General features: G+C 34.8%; 1 protein-coding gene across 1 annotated transcript in view; it reads left to right on the top strand.

Annotated features, from left to right (window-relative positions):
- The window catches only part of MALRD1 (MAM and LDL receptor class A domain containing 1), a 242574-nt gene that overhangs the window by 169726 nt on the left and 53136 nt on the right, over positions 1-19712 (top strand). The window contains exons 32-33 of the mRNA XM_039388522.1: positions 546-703; positions 7503-7704. Coding sequence (XP_039244456.1) covers positions 546-703; positions 7503-7704 — 360 coding nt within the window. The remainder of the gene's footprint in view (positions 1-545; positions 704-7502; positions 7705-19712) is intronic.

The following is a 19712-nucleotide window of genomic DNA, read 5'->3' as shown; positions in this document are numbered from 1 at the left end:
CTCTTAGGCACATGGTGTGACTCTTGGGGTTTTCCTCCTCAGGACCAGGAGCTGGACTTTGATGATCCTTGTCAGATTATTTTATGATTCTTCTAGCACAAGGACATCTAGAAAACCAGGGAACAGTTTTAAACCAAAGAGAAGATATTTTGATTATAAATTAGGAAGAAATTCTTTACTCAGAAGGTGATGAGGCACTTGGAAAAGTTGCCCAGAGAAGCTGTGGATGCCCCATCCCTGGAATGTTCAAGGACAGGTTGGACAGGGCTTTGAGCAACCTGCTCTAGTAGGTGGCATCCCTGCCCATGACATGAGGATTGGAACTAGATTATTTTAAGGGTCCTTCCAACCCAAACTATTCTATTATCCTATGAAATATGCAAAGCATTAACATGGAAGATCTCCATACAACCAAGGTGTGGTATACGTGTGAGTGGTAAAAAAAGACTAAAAAAATGTTAGCATCTATGTGTGTAAAAATGCTTATAATCTGAAACATAAAATAGTATTGAAAAGCTCCAAATATTTTTTATCTTTTTATTAAGGTAAAGGACAGAGGTTTTTGTATGTAAACTCATCTGCCCAGAAGGAAGGAAACAGAGCAAGGATAACTACCACCAAATTCTTCCCAGCTAGTCTTGGAGTCTGTAGGGTGCGGTTCTGGTTCTGGATGTTTGCTTCTAGGCAAACAGGAGTCTTAAAGGTAAGAGAAAAAGTACTTGTGCTACATCATAATAATATTTGCTTTAGTACTGTTTGCATTTTTGTGTCTAGAATTAGCAAAATCTTAGGAATTCATGTTAACAATACCTCATCACAACTTCACTGCAGTTACACCTATATACAAAATTTTTGTTGACAAGATCGAGTGACAATTCTACTTTAGTTTTAGTTCCACTTGAAGTCCTTTTGTTAAATATGTAAGAATTAACATTGCACATTTGACTACCATACTTAAACCTGCCCAATATCAGCACAGCTCTCTGCACAATTCACTCATTTACATAAAATAGAACTGGTTTCCAATGTTTAGTGGTTTAATATGAAAGTTTTAAAAATATTAATATAGTCATGTGTAAAGGGTGTTTTATTAAAACTACTGTAAATAAGGTATTTTACCGTATTAACAATTATAGCTCAAACTTCCATGAAAACATGATCTTGCTGTTCCCCAAGCATCCTTAATGGGTACCTCTGGTTATTAAGTACTCTAGTTCAAGCAGTGATGTGAACCCCTGGCAAAAAATTCATTTCATGGGACTCGCTGAATAAATATATTACACAGTTCCTTGTTAAGTGGACTGGGCAAGACTCCTGTCTGTGGTGGTTCGTTAGACTTTGAAAATACAGGTTATGTTTGTTTTTTAATTTGGACAGAATAGAAAAATGTGCACATGCTAACTTCTGAACTAAGATAGTCTATTTTAAAAGTTAACAAGAATATCTTTGTGGCCTTAAACCTCAAATTAAGTCAGGAATTTTGTACCACTGTTTTCTTCACTGGAAAAGATAATCATAGCACAGTCCATGGGATTATAGTTCAATTAGGCTGAAAGGGCCCCAGGAGGTCTCCAGTCCAACCTTCTGCTCCAAGTAGGGTCAGCTACAAGATCATGCCCGGTGGCTCAGAAATTTACCCAGTTTTGAAAATGGACATAAGTGGAGACTATTCAAATTCTATGGGCAACCTCTGTCACTAATCAACCACCCACCATGAGAAGACTTCTCCTTATACCCAGCCAAAGAATAATATTAACTTTCATTTCACCCTTTGTCTTTTTTTTTAAGTATTTTTTTCTGGATGGGATTTGCATCTCCATTTTATCTCTAGTACCTAGTTTATGAATCCTCTGAGTATTGCTGTAAACAATTAATAATAACAAAAAAAAAACCTCACTGTATTGCATGAAGTTAGTATAAGCAGCAGTAAAAAGCAGACAAATTGCTTTTTTTAATTTGTTGATAGCTAAATACTACGAGATTATCTATTATTATCTACTTGTTTAAATTCAAGTATCTTGGACATTACAGTGTGCAAGATTGACAGTGAGACTTTTTGAAGGAGCTTCTGAATGTTTCCAAGCTTCCCAGAACACTTAGTGTTTCTGAATAAGTAGGTGTGTGTGGCCTATGTGTGAGTTAGTAGGTGGATGGTCACAAAGAGTCTGCTTTTTAGGTTTTTTTCTTTTTAATTTTAAACAGACTAGTTTAATTAACTCTCATTGCCTTCAATTTCATAAAGAGGTCCATAAAGAATTGTCTTACTTCCACACACAAATAAAGTTCTCTGTTTATGGTTTTGCAACGTGCACTTTTTATGTAGAAACATGTAACAGTATTCGCAACAGACTGAAGCACTCAGCAAGGAATATCGTCCTGTCACAGGCTCAATTTACCCATATGGACATTTTACTCTTTTCTATCAAACTAATAATCTATTTAAGCATCAACTCTTGCTGATATTAAATCAAGAATATAAATTACCTGCAACCATTCAAGTGAGAAAGAAAAAAAGTCCAAAAAGAACAAACAAAAAAGCAGTAAAGTCAACAGCCTAGAACTTCTAAAGTAAGAGCTCTGTAAAGATTTTTTTTCAGTTTGCACTGGAGGTGAAAGAAGTCAAACTGTAATAGGAAGTCTGAATAATGTGTTGGAATATAATAACATCAGTACAAAAGCTGATGTTATAGCTCTTATCTAAAAAACAGCTCTCTGGTCAAATCTGAACTAAAAAAAAAGGACTGCAGATAGGATGTGCTGAGGTGTGTGATTAAAATAACGTAGAGGGACCCGTAAAAAAGAAAGATAAAAAGGAAGACTGTATTGGTATAGGAAGATGATGTGGTAGAACTACACAAAATAAGGTAAAGTTATAGGAATAATCTTATTTTTACCCTAAAAAGCAACTAGTCACTGAAGAAAAAGGAACTAGAAGCGCTTCTTTTCTATATTCATAGTGCACATTTCAACTGCACAATTCCTTTGTCATAAACTCTGTAATTTGTTCATAGAGAAACTGAAAGCATAGGTTAATATTATTATTATTATTTTTAAAAAGGACACAATGTTTACAGCAACTTTTGAATTAACATAGAATGGATGCTATTTCAAAGAGATCTGAATACTAATGCTTCAGGACTTCAGTCAACTATTTGCCAACAGGAGTAAAAATTGCTTAGTAATTATTAAGTACAAAACCACTAGTTTTCCTTAGAAGTATGTGGTGACAGCGTTTGAGATGGAAGTTATTCAGCACTAAATACATAGCTGGTCTAATATATCAATTAATATGCTCTGAACTAGAATAGCTCTCAGTACAAACAAATTTTGCTGAATTATGATGCATAAGTAAATTTCTAAAAAAAGTCCCATATTTCTCTTTGCATATTATGACTATTTAGTTGCATTTAATGGTGTGGGAGAGCAGTTTCAGCAAGGAATGAATGGGTTTTTCACATCTCTTTGTTTCCATTGCAGATCTTTTTGATCATCTGTCAGTTAGACTGAAAATATTCAGCTTTTATTATGCTTTAGCATTCTTTCTTTGCCCGTTTATTTCGGAAGTTTTTCATACAGTTGAGAATTAAAACTAAAATTAATTCCCTATGTGATAGTATAACTGATATATCAGTTTTCTGCTTTGGTATTTGTTGATACTAACAAAACTGAGGTATAATGGATTTTATTATAGGACAGATAATTTGTTATTGTTTCAAATTAATGTTTAGATGAAATTTTTTGTTACTTTAAACAAAGGTTTAGAGAAATAAAGAGAAAAGAGGCAAGTAATTTTTTTAAGTGCTTCTCTATTGTGAGTGTGAAATGTGATACAATTTTGTAATCTGATTTTTGGACTTTGGAGAAACAATTTCAGCTAGTCTCTGGTGTAGGTTCGGTCCAAGGAAAATGTGCAATGATAACTGCCAAGGAACATGAGGAGTTCAAGTTCATGATTTTAAGGATGTAAAGCAGAAAACATAGCATCATTATTCATTGGAGTCAGTGGAAAGTTTCCTCAGCTAACTCAAGCCTCTGGTGCCTAATGAAGTGAAAATACAGGTTGTCTTTTTCAAGATTTTCCTTCTTCCTTGGCTGGCAATTAAAGGCTATGTGTTGTAAACAACAGGAGAATACATCTCTTATTAGGCACCCTTTAGATCTGCATTGGCTTCTCAGTTATTAGGCAGTTCAGGTGGAACATAGCACCATCCAGCATGCCAACCGCTAGATTCAGGCAAGATCAGGAAGATAATTATCTTGAAAATCAGGATGGGGTACAGGATAGCCACCTGAGTTGTAGCTGCTGATGACTAAGTAGAAAATAGCAGTTTATATTTCATGACCTTCAAAAGTACATGCACTTTCACCATTCCCAGAATGAAACAGAAGTTGAAAGAAGGATTCGAAAGTTTCTAACACACAGGACATTCTGTTCAGAATTGGAACTAACTCATGATTTTGAGGCAGGGTAATGGAATCTTCTGAAGAATGTTGTTCTCTGCAGACCAGCTAGATCAGTATTAGTCTGGAGCACAGTCTTACCAGACTGATACAGATTTGTTCAATAGGACTTTGTTACGACTTGTTTGGTTGGGGTTTTTTGATTGCTTGTTTTATTGTGGTTTGTTTGTTTGTTTGTTTGTTTGTTTTTTCATTACATACCATAGAGTGAGATTCATCTTGCTAGCTTTTTTCTCTGTCACATCTGAAATTGTTTCCACTATCAGGCTGGCTTGTACACAATTCATGGGACGCTGTGCAAGGAGGTAGTGTAGTCTCTGGAGCTATTAAGTGCCACACAGCTATACCTTTCCAGGGCTTAGGGAGATCTTATCTATGAGAATTTGCTCTACCTTTCATGTGATGTATATTTTTATGCAGGCCAGCAAAAATCCTGCATACACTTAATGTACTTCCTGACCTAGAAGATGCTTCAAACTCTCAGTGACATGGGTAGTCCCAGGAAAGAATATAGTATTATATCTTACAGTTATTTCTTCACTTTCACTTGGCACAATCTCTAAGAGAATAAGATCCGTACCCAGCTAAAGGTACAGAGTCCTTGGGCTTCCCATTTTTCTGAACTCTCCTTTAATTCCATTGGATTTACCATGCATTTTCAAACACGTATTATTCTTTTCAAAAATTCATCTAAATTTTTTAGAAGACATTTAAGAACATGGATCAATTCCTGGCATAGTTATGGATACATAAAGACTTGGAGAACTGAAGTAAAAGTATTCAGAAGTACTTTGGCCAGTAGTGGAATGACAAATGGAGCAGAGCTGGGAGCTCAACTGAGATTTCCAATGAACCAGTTTAGTGATTTCCACTAAATGCTATCAGTTTCCTCAGATTACCAGTGTGATTATTACGAGAAACCATACACCGAATTTAAACTTTAGTCTAACTGAGCACGGAGCCACATAAATCACCACAACATATAAATTAATCTATAATAATTACATATCTGCACATCCTTACTCTTTGATAAATATAAATTAAATCTCAAGGAAAAGAAAGGCAAGGATATAAACTTCTTTGCATCTATGTGAACAGTAGCTAATGTCACACTTAAAACCCAGTTTGACTTTCTGCCATTCCACACACATTGGCAAGTAAATATACAGCAGGTTTCTTGGTTGATTTATGGTTTGTACCGAGTTTGAGCTGTGGGATTGATCTGTATGTACACAGAATGATTCCATGCTCCATCTAAGACCAGGCTTTGTATGGACATGATGCAATTCCTCTGTACATAGAACTGTTCAAGCAAGTATTGTGCCTTGAAATTTTTAGTATGATAAACTTCTCCTACTAATCTGACCAAAAGAAGTGGGAAAAAAATATGGTTTTAAATAATAGGACAATCTTTAAGTGTCCTGTAAGAGAGATTCCAGTATTATCTTCAAATGCTTTTGATTATTCCCACTTTCCCAACATGTATTTGTGCAGCTGCGAGACTTAACAACAAGATATATTGAAAGTGATATTATCTCATTTTTTAGGAGAAATTAATACTGAATGATACAGTAATAGCTAAAACCACACTAAAATTGTTATGTGCTGTAAAATTCTAGATCATCAAGATTGTTGTCTTTCATGACTGGTAGAATAGTGAATGGTTGTAGAGACACACAGGCATTGTAACTTAGTCCTAACCTCACTTGTAGAGTTATTCTAATCAAGGGTTTCAACTTATTAAGGCCTTAGAGCCTGGAATAATGTTACAAATAGTTCTTAATTTTATTATATGGGTTGAATCAGCTATTTCTTCTTGACACTTGTCCTTTTAGCCCTGCAGTATGTGTACTTTCAGGGAGAGAGTACAAGATATTGCTGTTACACAGTTCTTTAATCAAATATCAGGCTTGACTAAATTAGGTTCTGACTTGGATTATTGTATATCAGTATTCTTGATGCTCACCTGCTCTAAAAATGAAATAACTTTCAAGAGCATCAGGCATCAGAGATATTTTAATCAATACATCAAGTTCTACAAAGTATGTGGTTCATGGTGCCATTTAGGTTTTTATCTTATTTGTCCTACTAGGTTGACTGGGAGAATCAAGGTTATTTAGTTATACAGATCATTAGTAGAGCCTCAGGTTTTCTGTTCCATCATTGAACTGGGACATTCAGTTGGCAACATGAATCTATGGGTCACTGGATAATGATTAAAATATTCAGGCTCTTAAAGAAATAGTTATCATCTGGAATGGTTAGAGTATGCCTATTTTCTTTACTCCAGTTCTTTTTCATTATTTTTGACCTGGTTTAGATTGTATAAGGATTTTGAATACTTGAGTGGGAAGAGCAATTAACTCTGTATTCTTCAGTTTCATGTGCTTGGCATAAATTCATCAGTTCTTGGGTAATTGTGACTTCATTCTTTGTCTTACTTACTGTTTTCACTATTTAATTATGTTATTTATTTTTATTCATGGCTTTGCTAAATATTTGCAAATATTTGCTAAATATTGCTAATTATTTGCAATAATTTTCTGTGACTGTCTGAAACATTTTATCATAAATTTCTTGTACCAGATAACAGCCTTCAATCCCTAGTTGCTAAGCCTTTTATTTTTATCTCTAAAATCTTCATTCCATCTATCAACTATAAGGAGGTCACCTTTTAGAGATGAAAGGATAGCTCAAGATCCTTTTCAGTCTTTTCTTCAATTTTTAGATTAATTTGGGGTTAAGTCTTTACTCATTAACTTCTATACATGAGGCTGAGATTGTCTGTAGGTTTTCATATTAGTGATTGTATTAACAGTTCTTTTGATTTTCTTTTCTTAGCAGCTTTTTATTTGAAGCTGAACTAGCATTGGCAAAATTATTCAGTAACATCTGGTCATCACCAATAGGATGTGGATTTCAACCATATCTAAGTACTATCCAGGCAGGAGCTGCACTGCTGGGCTGTGTTCCTCTAGTTCCCTGCTTTCCTGTTGCTTAATGCTGATTCAGTTGCATCTCTTGGGTTTTGTCATCAACAGGTATATACAGTTGAAGAACATGGAATGGATATTCTTATGTGGTCTTCTAATAGAAACGAAGAAAACAAATGGATGTATGCAAGTGTAGTCCTCTCCAGTAACAGCCGTTTCAGAGTTGCCTTTGAAGCTGAAGTGGGGTGGAGTGAACCCACAGAATTTGCTCTAGATGATATTTCTTTCACCCCAGAATGCATTGATGGAGGTATGCTATTACACAAATATATCTATGTTTTTATTTTCAGAGGGAAAGGAAAATTGTGGCATTTCATATTTCAATATGTATCACAGTTACAAAAACTGAAATATTTTCCTTTTCAAATTATTACAATAGTTGTACGTTTTTACTTAATTCCAAAAAAAAACAGTAGAAAAGAAATGGGTGCAGCATAATCATGCAAAGAACGATGTGTTTTTCAAAGGAAAGAAAAATGTGAAAAGGAAAGATCAAATTTATCATGTATGACCCTCATGGCAATTTTTTTCATTTTTTCCCTAAAGGAAAACCATTATACCTATCAGAGCGGCTCCTATCTATTTGTTGTCTGAGCACAGTGTCTGAATAAAGTTATTTTCTCATGGTTTGTGGACAACAGTTTTGTATTATAGCTAGAATTTGAATATATGAATAGTTATACCAACTCAGAGTATTACTTCCATTTAGGGCCTCTTAGTGCTATTATGAACCATAGTTGAGAAGGATCTACTATCATTCAAATACACTGGTTTTCTCCCGTATGAAAAAAATTAGTGAAGGTTTTATTTTGGGATGGATGAATATCAAAGTGGTTCACAATTTTTTTAAAATATGTTAGTTCTTTTATCTTCATTTTCTTCATAAAATATCTCAGCAGCATCATGTATTTGCCTCACTGCCAGGCTCTTGAGAGTTTACAATCTCATTTCTGCTAGACAATTTAAGTGACTTGATCTGTGTAGAAAAAAATTCTAAGGTTTGATAATGCCCTGCCTGTGGAAGGCAGTGCTTTACTCTGCAAACAAAATATAGCACGATACAGTATCAGAAAAAGAGCAATGTATTTGCAAATACAGATTCTAATAGAAATACTAGCCATTCCTTATTTTGAAAAGTCAAGAGAGGAAGAAAACCAAAGAAACAGAAAACTTCTTGTGCAGAACTTCATTCACAAGGAACAAATAGGAATGATTATGGTTAAATAAATGTCAATATTAAGATTATAAAAATCTTGGATACTTTTCTTCCTATTAAACAACTCTGGATAGGATAGCCTGTGTATGAACTAGATGTCATACTGTTCAGGACAATTTTTCTTTATTACTTTTGTTGTGGTAAGCACCTCCTTGGAGAATTAACCACATGCTGATTAAAGCTTAAAGTGAAAGAATATGTTCAACAAAAGGTTCGTTTATTTTGTCAGAATAGGCTCAGACAAATAATATTTTGGAATGTTATTCAGTGAGCTGCAGACTATATACATAAACAGGCATTTGTTCTACCCTTATTATGTAAATCACCTTTGTTAGCCATGTCTTAAGAATTACATAAGCAGTTTCATGCATAATATAGCATAATAGGGAAATGTTCAAATTATATATTTTAAGTACCTGTAGTTAACTGGAAGACCTAGTTCTGTATTTCAACAATTTATACAACTCAATTTTCTAATTTTGTGGAACTTACATTTTGTTAATTTATTATGAACAAGCCTGAATTCAGAGAAAGGAAAAAGATGTTCCATGGAAAGTGTATATTAAGGAATTCTGAAATAATCATAACTACACAAATAAGGTAATTTTAATGAAGCAACATTTTCTAATCACCTTATTTTTCTTTAGAGACTTTCCAGTTGTAGAATACTTTGAAGTATATCACTTGTATCACACTCTCTCTGTCTTACAGATACAATATATTGTAAGTTTGGGCTTAAGAAAATTTGTTATATTGTTGAATAAGTCAAAAATTCATGCCCTATCTACATGGAGTTTTTTACTTGATACATAATCTCCTCTCCAGACAAAAAACTATATCTTGATGCTCTTACTTAAGATTGGTTTTGTACTGCCCCTGGAAAAGTTCTATGCAAATAATCCTTGTTAGCCAGGTAGGCCAAGTCTGTGCTTGTGAAGAGGCAAGAGAACTGCACAAAACCCACGTAATAAAATAAACCGCAGAAGTTCAGGAAGAAGAACTTATCTCTGACTTTTTAATACTGTTCCCGACAAAAAGCAGCTACTTAGGAGGAGGTGCTATTTTTCACTAATAGTTTTCACTGAATAACTTCTTCAAAATTTATATGGTTGTGGTGGTTTAGAGCTGGCTCCCTGCCAAGTCTCCAAACCCCCACCGCAAGAGCTCCCCCCTGCCAAAACCAAGGGAAAAAAAAAAAACCAAGAGAACTGAAATAAGAGAGAGCTAAAGCAATATATATATATATTTACACTTATATTACATTTATATACAATTACAAAAACTATATATACATGAGAGAAAAAACCCAACACCTGAAAACAGAAAAGGGAAAGGGAAAAGGGACTAAACAAAAAAAAAAAAAAAAAACCAAAAACAGGTATACACACTCAATAAAGAACTAGCCAAAGAAAATCTTAATACTTTCCTTGAGATAGCATAATTGCCCAAACACCGTCACCATGCTACCGGACCCCAGATCGGCAGAAACAATGGTAAAATTTGAAGATATTACCCTCAAATGGTATAAAAACACTGTCCTGTAGATATTTCAGCAGGAATATTTTTCTGTTACAGAAACTGTGGGAAAGTTTACCTAATTCATTGTCAGTCCTGCTTTGATTTTTGCTCATTATGTTTATTCAAAGACCTAGCTCAAAGAAAAGTGTATTACCTGCGGTACAGGTTTTGTGTAACGTCTGTTCTTTTAGAAGGTAGCTTTGCTACTGCAGATATTTCTTGTCTCTCTGTATTATTATTTCTCAGCTTTTCTTTAATTACTTTGGGCTTCCTGAGGCAACATGTTCTAAATAGAAGCAATCGCAATTTAGCTGGTTGGGAGCTCCAAGTAATAAACCATTACCAGCAGCTCTAATTCAGTTGTGGTTTTTATGTTTTTAAGTAGTCAGCCCTCATTAGCCATGAGAGTTTCTAGATATCCAAGAATACTTCTGAACATTTAAATAAACTGTGGTCAGGCTAGTGCTAAGTCAAGCTAGGCCTACTGCAAAAGTAGCTTCTAGCTGATGTAGATGCAGAGGAAGCTGCAGCGCCAGCCATCAGTGGCAAGGGATCTAGCTAAGTTCAGAGTTATCTTCTAAACGAGATGTTCTCTTATCACTTTTCAAGGGCCATGACTTTCTGCTGATAAAATTGTGTGATCTTATTTTACAGGAATTAGTGCATCCTAGAAACCAAGGAATTTAGTTGTTATTCAGTTCTAGTAATTTCCATTAAACTTTTAAGTAATTGTTTAATCTAAAAAAAAAAAAACAAACAAAAAAACCAAAATCAAACACCTTTGATTTTTATTTAATGTCACAATTTCTGAAAATAAAAGTTAAAAAAAGTCAATTTCTGATTTCAGATGGACAAAAAATTCCAAAGTATTGAATCAGATTTTGTATTCATTAATAGCTTTCTTGTAGTATTTCTAGTTCAGCTGAAACAGGAGGCATCACAGAAATTCTAAAAATTACGGATAAACCTAATTTAAATCCTAACACTAGCACAAAAATGCCTAATATCCAAACTTTATTCTGCTTGTGAAAATCAGAATACTATGTTTTGTCATTCACTCATTACCGGAAAAATAAACCGGATGGACAAATTCTGTGTAATTTAAATAGTAACATACTAGTTAAATAGCACTTCTACATATTGGAACAGTATTCTCGAGAAACAAATAAATAGTAAATATATTTTGTGATATCTTCCAGAGATCACCCAAGCAAAATATCTGTGCTTGTGGAGATCTGGTACTGGAAGGTAAATCTCAGTACAAAGTCAGCACCAAACGCTGCTCAGCTCTTTCATGCAGTGAAGTCACCCACTAGGCCCTATTTAGCAGCAGCTCTTTGTGAACTCAAATTGTACTGCTTTAAGTAATTGCCTTAATGCTTTGGTTTATTCAAAAAAAATAGTGCTGACACTTTTAAATGAATATTTGGGATGAATCTTTAGTATAAACAGGAGTGCAAATATTATGCAGTGCCTGAGGCTCTAGAGTGAGAAAGCCATATTTGTTTTTCCACCATCAGTCATGCTTATCACCAGCTCAGTATTAGTATTGCTTAGTGAAATAATTAATATGAATGAAATAAATCTGGATGTGCCTCTGTGTCTATTCTTTAACTCCATCTTTCCTTATCAGTATCTTTTTTTTTTAATTTCTGTTTTTAGTCTGTTTACCTTCATAGTTTACTTCCTGCAGCTGCTTAATGCTATCTGAAGTATTTTCCTTTTCTTCTGTTTCTTTCTGTTTTCTTCTGATGAACTACTTTTCATCATCTTTCTTTATTTTATTTTCAAGCTACTTCTACTTCTGTACTTTTATAATTTCCTTTCTTTACAAAACATTTTTTTAAATGTCTTTTTAACCTGTAAACTTTAAACATGAGAAAGGACCGTCCCTGTTACAAATTTTCCCCCACACCCTGTTGCAGCCTTCTTCTTGTCTGGAAGATTTGGCTGCAGTAGAAAAAATCATTATATAAGGATACACTGGAGATAAAAAGGCAACTCAAATAATGCAAAACACTCAGCACAGACAGGACATGTTCTCTCTAACACTGTCATCTGATCCTGGTGGAAGCATGAATACAAACACTGCTATTTTCCAGACTGCTGTGGGTTGAGTTTTTTTCTGATATTGTTATAGTTCTTGACTTCATCACATAGGTTATCAACAAAAGAGCCAGATTTTCCTTTTAGGTGCAGAAGTGCAGTAAAGTATTTGGTGGTTTTTGACAGATTTCACTTAGGTGAAAAGTTTGGTTTGACATGGCATCACTCTTCTAAGTCTCCCCATTGCTCCGTAGCACAAACTAGACCTTCTGTAAAGGTTTCAAATAATCCTTATTATTATAAGCAAGCTTTCACTCGTTGTGAAGAAACAAATAGAAGAAACAAATCAGAATCTGTGAATTACAAGGCTGATTTTGGCTTTATATTGAAGTCCAAGTCACCTATAAAGGTCTTTTTAAAAAAAGGCTTCCCAGTGTCATAAAACTTAATAACCTCCAGAGACTGAATCTTCAACTCCTTTGAGCCATAACAAGACAGTCATGAGATATGGCTACGTCAGTCCCTATAGATCACCTTTTCTAACTTTCTAGAAGGGGTGATATTGCAAAGAACTGTGTGACAAAGGGAATAATATTTCAATCAAAATTTAGGATAAACACACTCAGAACTTCTGGGCAGCCATAGTAAGCAAGGAAAAAGTGCATCTAGAAATATAACCTGTCTCCAACCTGCCTGGGAAAGAGTATAAGAAAAGGGGAACCATATTTAGTTTTTCTCCAATGCATTCCCTGTTGCCAGCCATTTGCAATTAAACCTTCCTGAGCCATACATAGTCTCATAATAATGATCCTCAGTTGTTTTTTTTTTCTTTGAACTTGTCTGTTCTCCTTTTAACACCGGGGAAATTTTTAATATTCAGAAATTTAATTATATGCTGCTGCTTGTATGAATCTAGGCTTATATTCATGAATATAAAAGCTGTTCAGTGCTTTCTCATTCAGGTCTTGAAATGTATGAAACTTTTATTTAAACCTTGGTGATTCACTCTTTTGTCTGGTGGGTAGAATTTCTTTAAGACTTCTCCATAATACAGTTTCAGATCTCATAGTAGATGCATACCTGACAGACCAATCCTGAAGTTCCTTCAGAGTTAAATAATTTGTATTGACCTCCAACCAACAGCAGAATATATGGTATATCGTACCAAAAAGTTATGATAAGTGCAAGTTCAGGCACCAAGGTGAGAAGGAAGGTGTCCCCAAAGGCCAAAGTAATAAGGTCATAGTCTTTGTTCAAGGTGGAAGGATTTGAACTTTATCATTGTCATTTATTTCAAACTGCTTATGAGTTTTTATAACTCAAACACAGTAGAATGAAGATAGATTCCAATACTTCTTCATTTAATAACAGTATAAAGGAATAGTGACTATAAAGACTATTTCCATATAGCTAGATAGTAGAAAGAAAGAAAGAAAGAAAGAGTGAAAAAATAAAAATCTATGTGGCTGGTTAAGGTTTTAAAAATCAATATTAGTCTGAACCACTATAATTTTAGATCATATGTGGTGTCTTGAAGGTAACTAATTTTCAAAAAAAGGGAGTAACTCCCCTTTTGATTTCAGATAAGAAACCACAGAGCAAAGGTACATATGCTTGGAAATACTGTCATAACATCTTGGCTAGTTATTATTTCTTTGTTTCTCATAGAATATATTCATAGAATCAGAGAATATAATGAGTTGGAAGGGACCCACAAAAATCATCAAGTCCAACTCTTAGCCCTGCACAGGACCATCCCCAAGAATCACACCATGTGCCTGAAAGCACTGTCCAAACTCTTCTTGAACTCTGTCAGGCTTGGTGCTTTGAACACTTCCCTGGGGAGCCTGTTCCAGTGCTCAACCACATATTGAGGACTTTTTCCCCATATTTTATCTCTGCTTCATGAAACACACTCTTTGAATCCTGATTGTTTATAAACCTTCCCTGTTCTTCCTGCCACAGTCTTCCATTTGCTTCGCAACAGGATCTGTGTGTTTATACATAATGACAATCTTTAACCACATTATTGAATACTCTTTACTCACAGCTCTCTTTGACTTTTTCCAATACAGAGATGAGAGATAATTGAATGTTTTGTTTTCTCTGTGCACACTATTCAGATACCACAGTCACAGAATATTCTGAGCTGGAAGGGACCCACAAAGATCATCAAGTCCAACTCTTAAGTGAACAGCCCATATGGGGATCAAACCCATGACCTGGGTGTCCTTGGCATCAACTGAGCTAATCTCAGGGTCACTCCTCTAAATGTGAAATTATTTACCTTTATGAAGTTTTTCTAAACAGCATACAGCTACAGTGTCCAAATATTTCAAAAGTATTTGATAACTACCTGCATAACTACTTCTTATTGTATAATGCTATCTACCTGCCAACTAAAAAGACAATGAAACAAAATAACCTCTGTAGTTTTGAGTGTTAGTTTGGAAATGTGCAAACCATTTTTGTTTTCAGGGTTATCAAAATAAAGAATCCTGAATTGAACAAGAAGCAAAATATGAATTGACCAAAATGTTTCTCCTATACAGACCCTAAATTGGTAGACCAGCAATAAGCATTATGGGCAAACTAATCAAATAATGAAATAGCCTAGAAGCCATCCATTTTTATGATTTTATATGCTCTCCAGTAGTTTGAGTAGATCCCTTTTTACTACCAGAAAAGCATAAATGAAACTTGTATCTAATTAAGAGACAACCCAAAAAGTAGAGTAGGTGTTTGTGTTAAGTTTGTGCAAAAATATTGCCCAGTGGCACAGAGAGAATGTTGCTGAGGGGTGTGCCTGTGTGTGTCTGTGTCCCTGTGTGTGTCTGTGACCCTGTGTGTGTATGTGTCCCTGTGTGCGTGCGTGTGTGTGTGTGTGTGTGTGTGTGTGTGTGTGTGTGTGTGTGTATGAGGCAACACTGAGAAAATTCTGCAGCAGAACAGGACTCATCTGAGAAAACCTTAGAGTCAATGATCCTGTGAAACTCCCAGAGCCTGGGTGTGGGAAATACTGGAAGAGTTAACTGCCCGAGTTGCTGATACTGTAGTGTTAGATCATGGGGAAAAACTCTGTAGAGGAGACTTAACTTCTGATTTCTTTAAGTTGCAGAGCCAAGGGAATCACTGATAACTTGTCTGCTCATGCTTGCAGTGAAGCAGAAATCTCTATCAGGTTATTTTTTTCTCAGGGATATAAAAAGAAGAAACTTAGGGAGTTTCTTTCCTCAAGGGCAAGAAATGAATCAGGGGGAGCTGTTGAGGGAGGCTGCCTATAAAAACAAAGGAGGGTAAGAGGAAAGATTAGTACTAACAGAGGACTGGAGATACCAGGGAAATTTGTAAACAGTTTCTTTACTTAATTATTTTTTCCCTGAAACCAATCAGTATATGCTTTAGATACTCTTTGCTTGGCAGAGATAGGGTATTTCTGCATTTTTAGAGTAAAAATTATGATTTAGGATATAGTACCTTAGAGAGCTTCTTCAGCCTGTTTTAGTATCTTCCAGTGCACAGACCTATCTGGCACCAAAACAAAAACTTTTGTGGATTTCTTAGAAAAGGAACTGGGAACAATTTTAGGATAAGATAATCACACTGTATAAACTAGCATAATTATTGGCAAGTCCTGAATATGTTGTGTAAGTTTAAATCAATAAATATACTTTGTCCAAATTCTTCAGTTTCTCTCGGCATTCTTAGAACTTGTACAGAATACTGAAATCTTCTGAATCGAGCTAGATGTCTTTTGGGAAATTAAAAATCTTTGGATTTATTAATAGTGTATTAAAATAGTTTCATTAATATTGAACCTCCAAACCCCATTTGTTTACACCAAAAAAAACCTCAAATCACAGAGATGACATTTTGCCTTGTTAAGTTCGTTCATAAAAATCAGCATATTTCCTTGGAGGGATGGAGAGAAATAATTTTTGGAATGAAATGATTTCATGATACTATCTTACAGAAAAGAAAATTCTCAGGTTCTTCATTATGTAAAACTTACCCATCTCCTCGATAAGTGTAAATCACAAGCCAGATTTATCTCAGAAATTATATCAATCTTTTCTTTAGGGCTCTTCTCAACTGGTAATGATAAATTTGTACCTTTTTGCAGAAGCTGAGAAATAAAAGATAGTGTTATGTTCTCATCCCACTTATGAAAATGTGCTGATTCCAAGAAACTGTTCTTTCCTCCACTGAAACCTGTCCTATAGTTCAGCCCACTTCATTTTCTTTGAAAACTAAAGCTTCAGAGCCTCTCCAATTCATCATTGCTCCTAATAAATAAACAAGCAAATAAATCCATCACAATAGCAGGTATAGCTAGCAATTCCTGTACTCTTCTCTTAACAGAAATATGGTAAATATTGCCATATTGCTGTCACAGGTAGTCAGTGTGTTCCAGCCAGAAGCACTAGTTCTCTGAGTGAAAACTATATCATAGCTTGATTTTACTGGCAGTAAACCTGTCTGTTTTCCAATATGTTTGTATGTTAGCAAACTGTAATCATTTAAAATAAATTCTGCACAAGACATATAAAACTCTGAAGTCACTGGGCCAAGTTCTGTTTTTGTTAATTCCAGCTTTGTAACAGGGTCTCTGGGACCTTTTTCAGCACCCTGCCACGTTCCTCTGTCTTGCCATGAAGGGGAGAGACTTAAAGACTCAATTGGTCAGACTCAATTTCCCCCTTTTTTCATCTTTTTTACAAGCTTGGAAATTAACATTTTATTTTCTAGCAGAAGCTTTATTGAAACTGATAAAATTTCATGGACAGATTGTTAAAGTATTTGAGGAACTTTAGTCTGATTAATTTTTTTAACAAGGTTGTTTCCTTGCAGCCACCTTGAAAGGGCTGATTTCATGCCCTGATCCAGTGTTTATTGAAGCGAAAGTGAGGACTGACACCTATTTCAACTTAATGAATGCACTGGATTGGGCCTGTAATTAATTTATACTCTTGTCTAATGTAAACTATTGGAGGAAGTTATTTTTGGCCTCTTTTAGCTACAGTTAATAGGTCCACCGTTTTTATTAGATTAACTAGGCAAATTACTTATGCAAATATACAGACAGGTTGTTAGTTTTCAAGTGTTTGATGCAAGGCCCATTAAAATCAATATGAGTTGTCCCATTTACTCAAATGGGCTTTAGAGTGAGCTCTGATACAACTGAGCAAATGCTGCCTAATAGCATATGTGGTAACTTTATTCCATGCTTCCTGGTGTTGACCCTAGTGCCAATGTCCACTAGTTTTCATTAAATTCACTGTTACAGGTGATACATAAATATAAATGGAGACCTACTCTGCACCAAAGATCTTGGTATTTGAAGAAGGCAGAAAAGAGGAGTATAGCCTGGAGACGTTGCTTCATTCAAATTAAGCATGTTTGTGTGTTTCTTGCTGTGCTAATGATTGTGTAATATAAACTGCTTTGGGTAATAGCAGTTCTATGGTTTCCTCTGACTGAATCCCTGTGATTCATGGATGAAATATTTGCAATGCTGATCTGTGGAGTTTGCGCTATAGTCAGGAAAGGGGATCATTACACTCCATGGATGACAAAGCCATAATACAACAAAAAAGCATGTGTGTACAGATAACGTTCATCAAACAACAGTAAGCCTTCTACAAATCCCTATCCCACAAACATGTAATTATGTCCTTGACAATGAGCACTCATTGACTTAATACTTTTTATATTGTAAAGGCTCCTTTCTTCCAAATCATCGGCTCACGAGCTCTATTTACTGTAAACATGTTTTGATGGTTAGCACACTGCAATAAAAATGAATGTAAAGGAACTTATTTGATCTGATGACAATGAAATACAGATATATACAGTTCTAGTTATTACAGTTCATGAAGCAGTACATGCCAAATTTTGTTTGCTTTACACACTTGTCTGATTTTTATGTTTTTCTATCTACCTCAGCTACCTAACTTATCTTAAAAGTGTGAAAGTGCCTGTGCAGTAGCACTTCCTGTCTTTAGATAATAACTCACCCAGCACAGCTGTTGTGAATAAGTTTCACAAAGGAATAGGACCAAATTAAAAATCAGGTTATAGGAGCTAATTAAAATGTCTTTTTTGTGATGTACAAGTAGATTTTATATGCACATTTTTAAACCCTTTCTTTAATTTTGGTTATTTGCCATATGCAAGGTAAAAATAAATGCAAAATAAAACACAGAGTGCAAAGTAAAATAAATAAGGACGTGTACTCATATTGCTACTTAAAAAGTCATGATTCCTTTAGCTGTAATGGAACATCAGCAATTTACTGCTATTTTTCATGCGGATCTAAATTCAGACAGTGTTTTGCAGTGCAGAGGTTATTCTTGCTGAAATTGTTTTTGTTTAGTTTACTTTTCATCTGTGTGCAAATACTGAACATATTCTTAAAGATATTTAGTCCTGCTTTTTAGTGGTCATGCAGCCTGAACACAGAAAGCTTTTGTCCTGTCTTCCTTAGAACTTACTATTTTCAGTAGATTTATCTCCAAATCCTTAAACAGTTTCAAAGAGATACTGCTTTTTAAAAAAGGAACCTGTACAATATCTCCTCCACTTCTGAACATGGTCTGAAAATGAGAGCCATGCAGCACTCAGATGAGTGCTGTGTTGGGAACATCTTTTCTGCATTTGGGAAAAGGTGAGGGAAACATTTTCTTGGCATGTCAGTATCGGGTAATTGTTGAATCTAACAGTACTAAGTGACAGAAATTACCCGTGGGCCACAAGTAAATAGTCCAATTTGCATCAAAAAAGCATACTTCAGATTTTGCTGTTTAAATAACTTTTGTATATCTCTTCAAGAGGGGAATATAAGATTCATGGATATGCATAAGTTTAAAGTTAGTTTCCATGGCTGAGTTGGGTGTGTACCACTGTGTGACTCGGCACATGGAGGGTATTTATGATGAGTCTCTCATTAGTGCCAGTTCATTTTTCACTGCAAACCACATTGCAGTGTTAACCCGTTAGTTAAATTCTTCCCAGTGGCAAGAAAACAGAATGAATGTTGCCACTCTTAGAAAGAAACATGTCAGTGGGAGATACTATAATGATGAGCTTAAAATAAATAATTACATAGATGGTAGTTTTGAAAACAAGTAATTAGTTTTGCATTAATGTTGCTTGAGATTTCTTTTCAGTTGGAATTAGTTAATGATTTTCTACATTTGCATATTCCTAATTGGTTTGTTTTAAATGTTAGCTATGTACAAAATAATATTTTTATAAATTTTCAAAATTTTTACCAGGCAGATTTAATTTATAATTGAGAAAAGCATTTATAACTTACTTTATTTAAAGAAAATAGATTGAACTTGGGAGTGGAGTTTTGGTAGACCATGGCAATCCTGATGTTTTACCGAATGCCACCCAGAGCACAATTTTCCTATTGTATCTGAAAGCAAACAAATGTGAACTAATACATAATGTGAGCTAAAAAACAAGAGAAG

Source organism: Pipra filicauda, unplaced genomic scaffold (assembly GCF_003945595.2).
Source record: "Pipra filicauda isolate LSUMZ 115617 unplaced genomic scaffold, ASM394559v2 scaffold65_size3143899_pilon, whole genome shotgun sequence".
NCBI lineage: Eukaryota > Metazoa > Chordata > Aves > Passeriformes > Pipridae > Pipra > Pipra filicauda.
The sequence above is the reverse complement of the archived record's forward strand: the minus strand, read 5'-3'. Positions and strand labels throughout refer to the sequence as shown.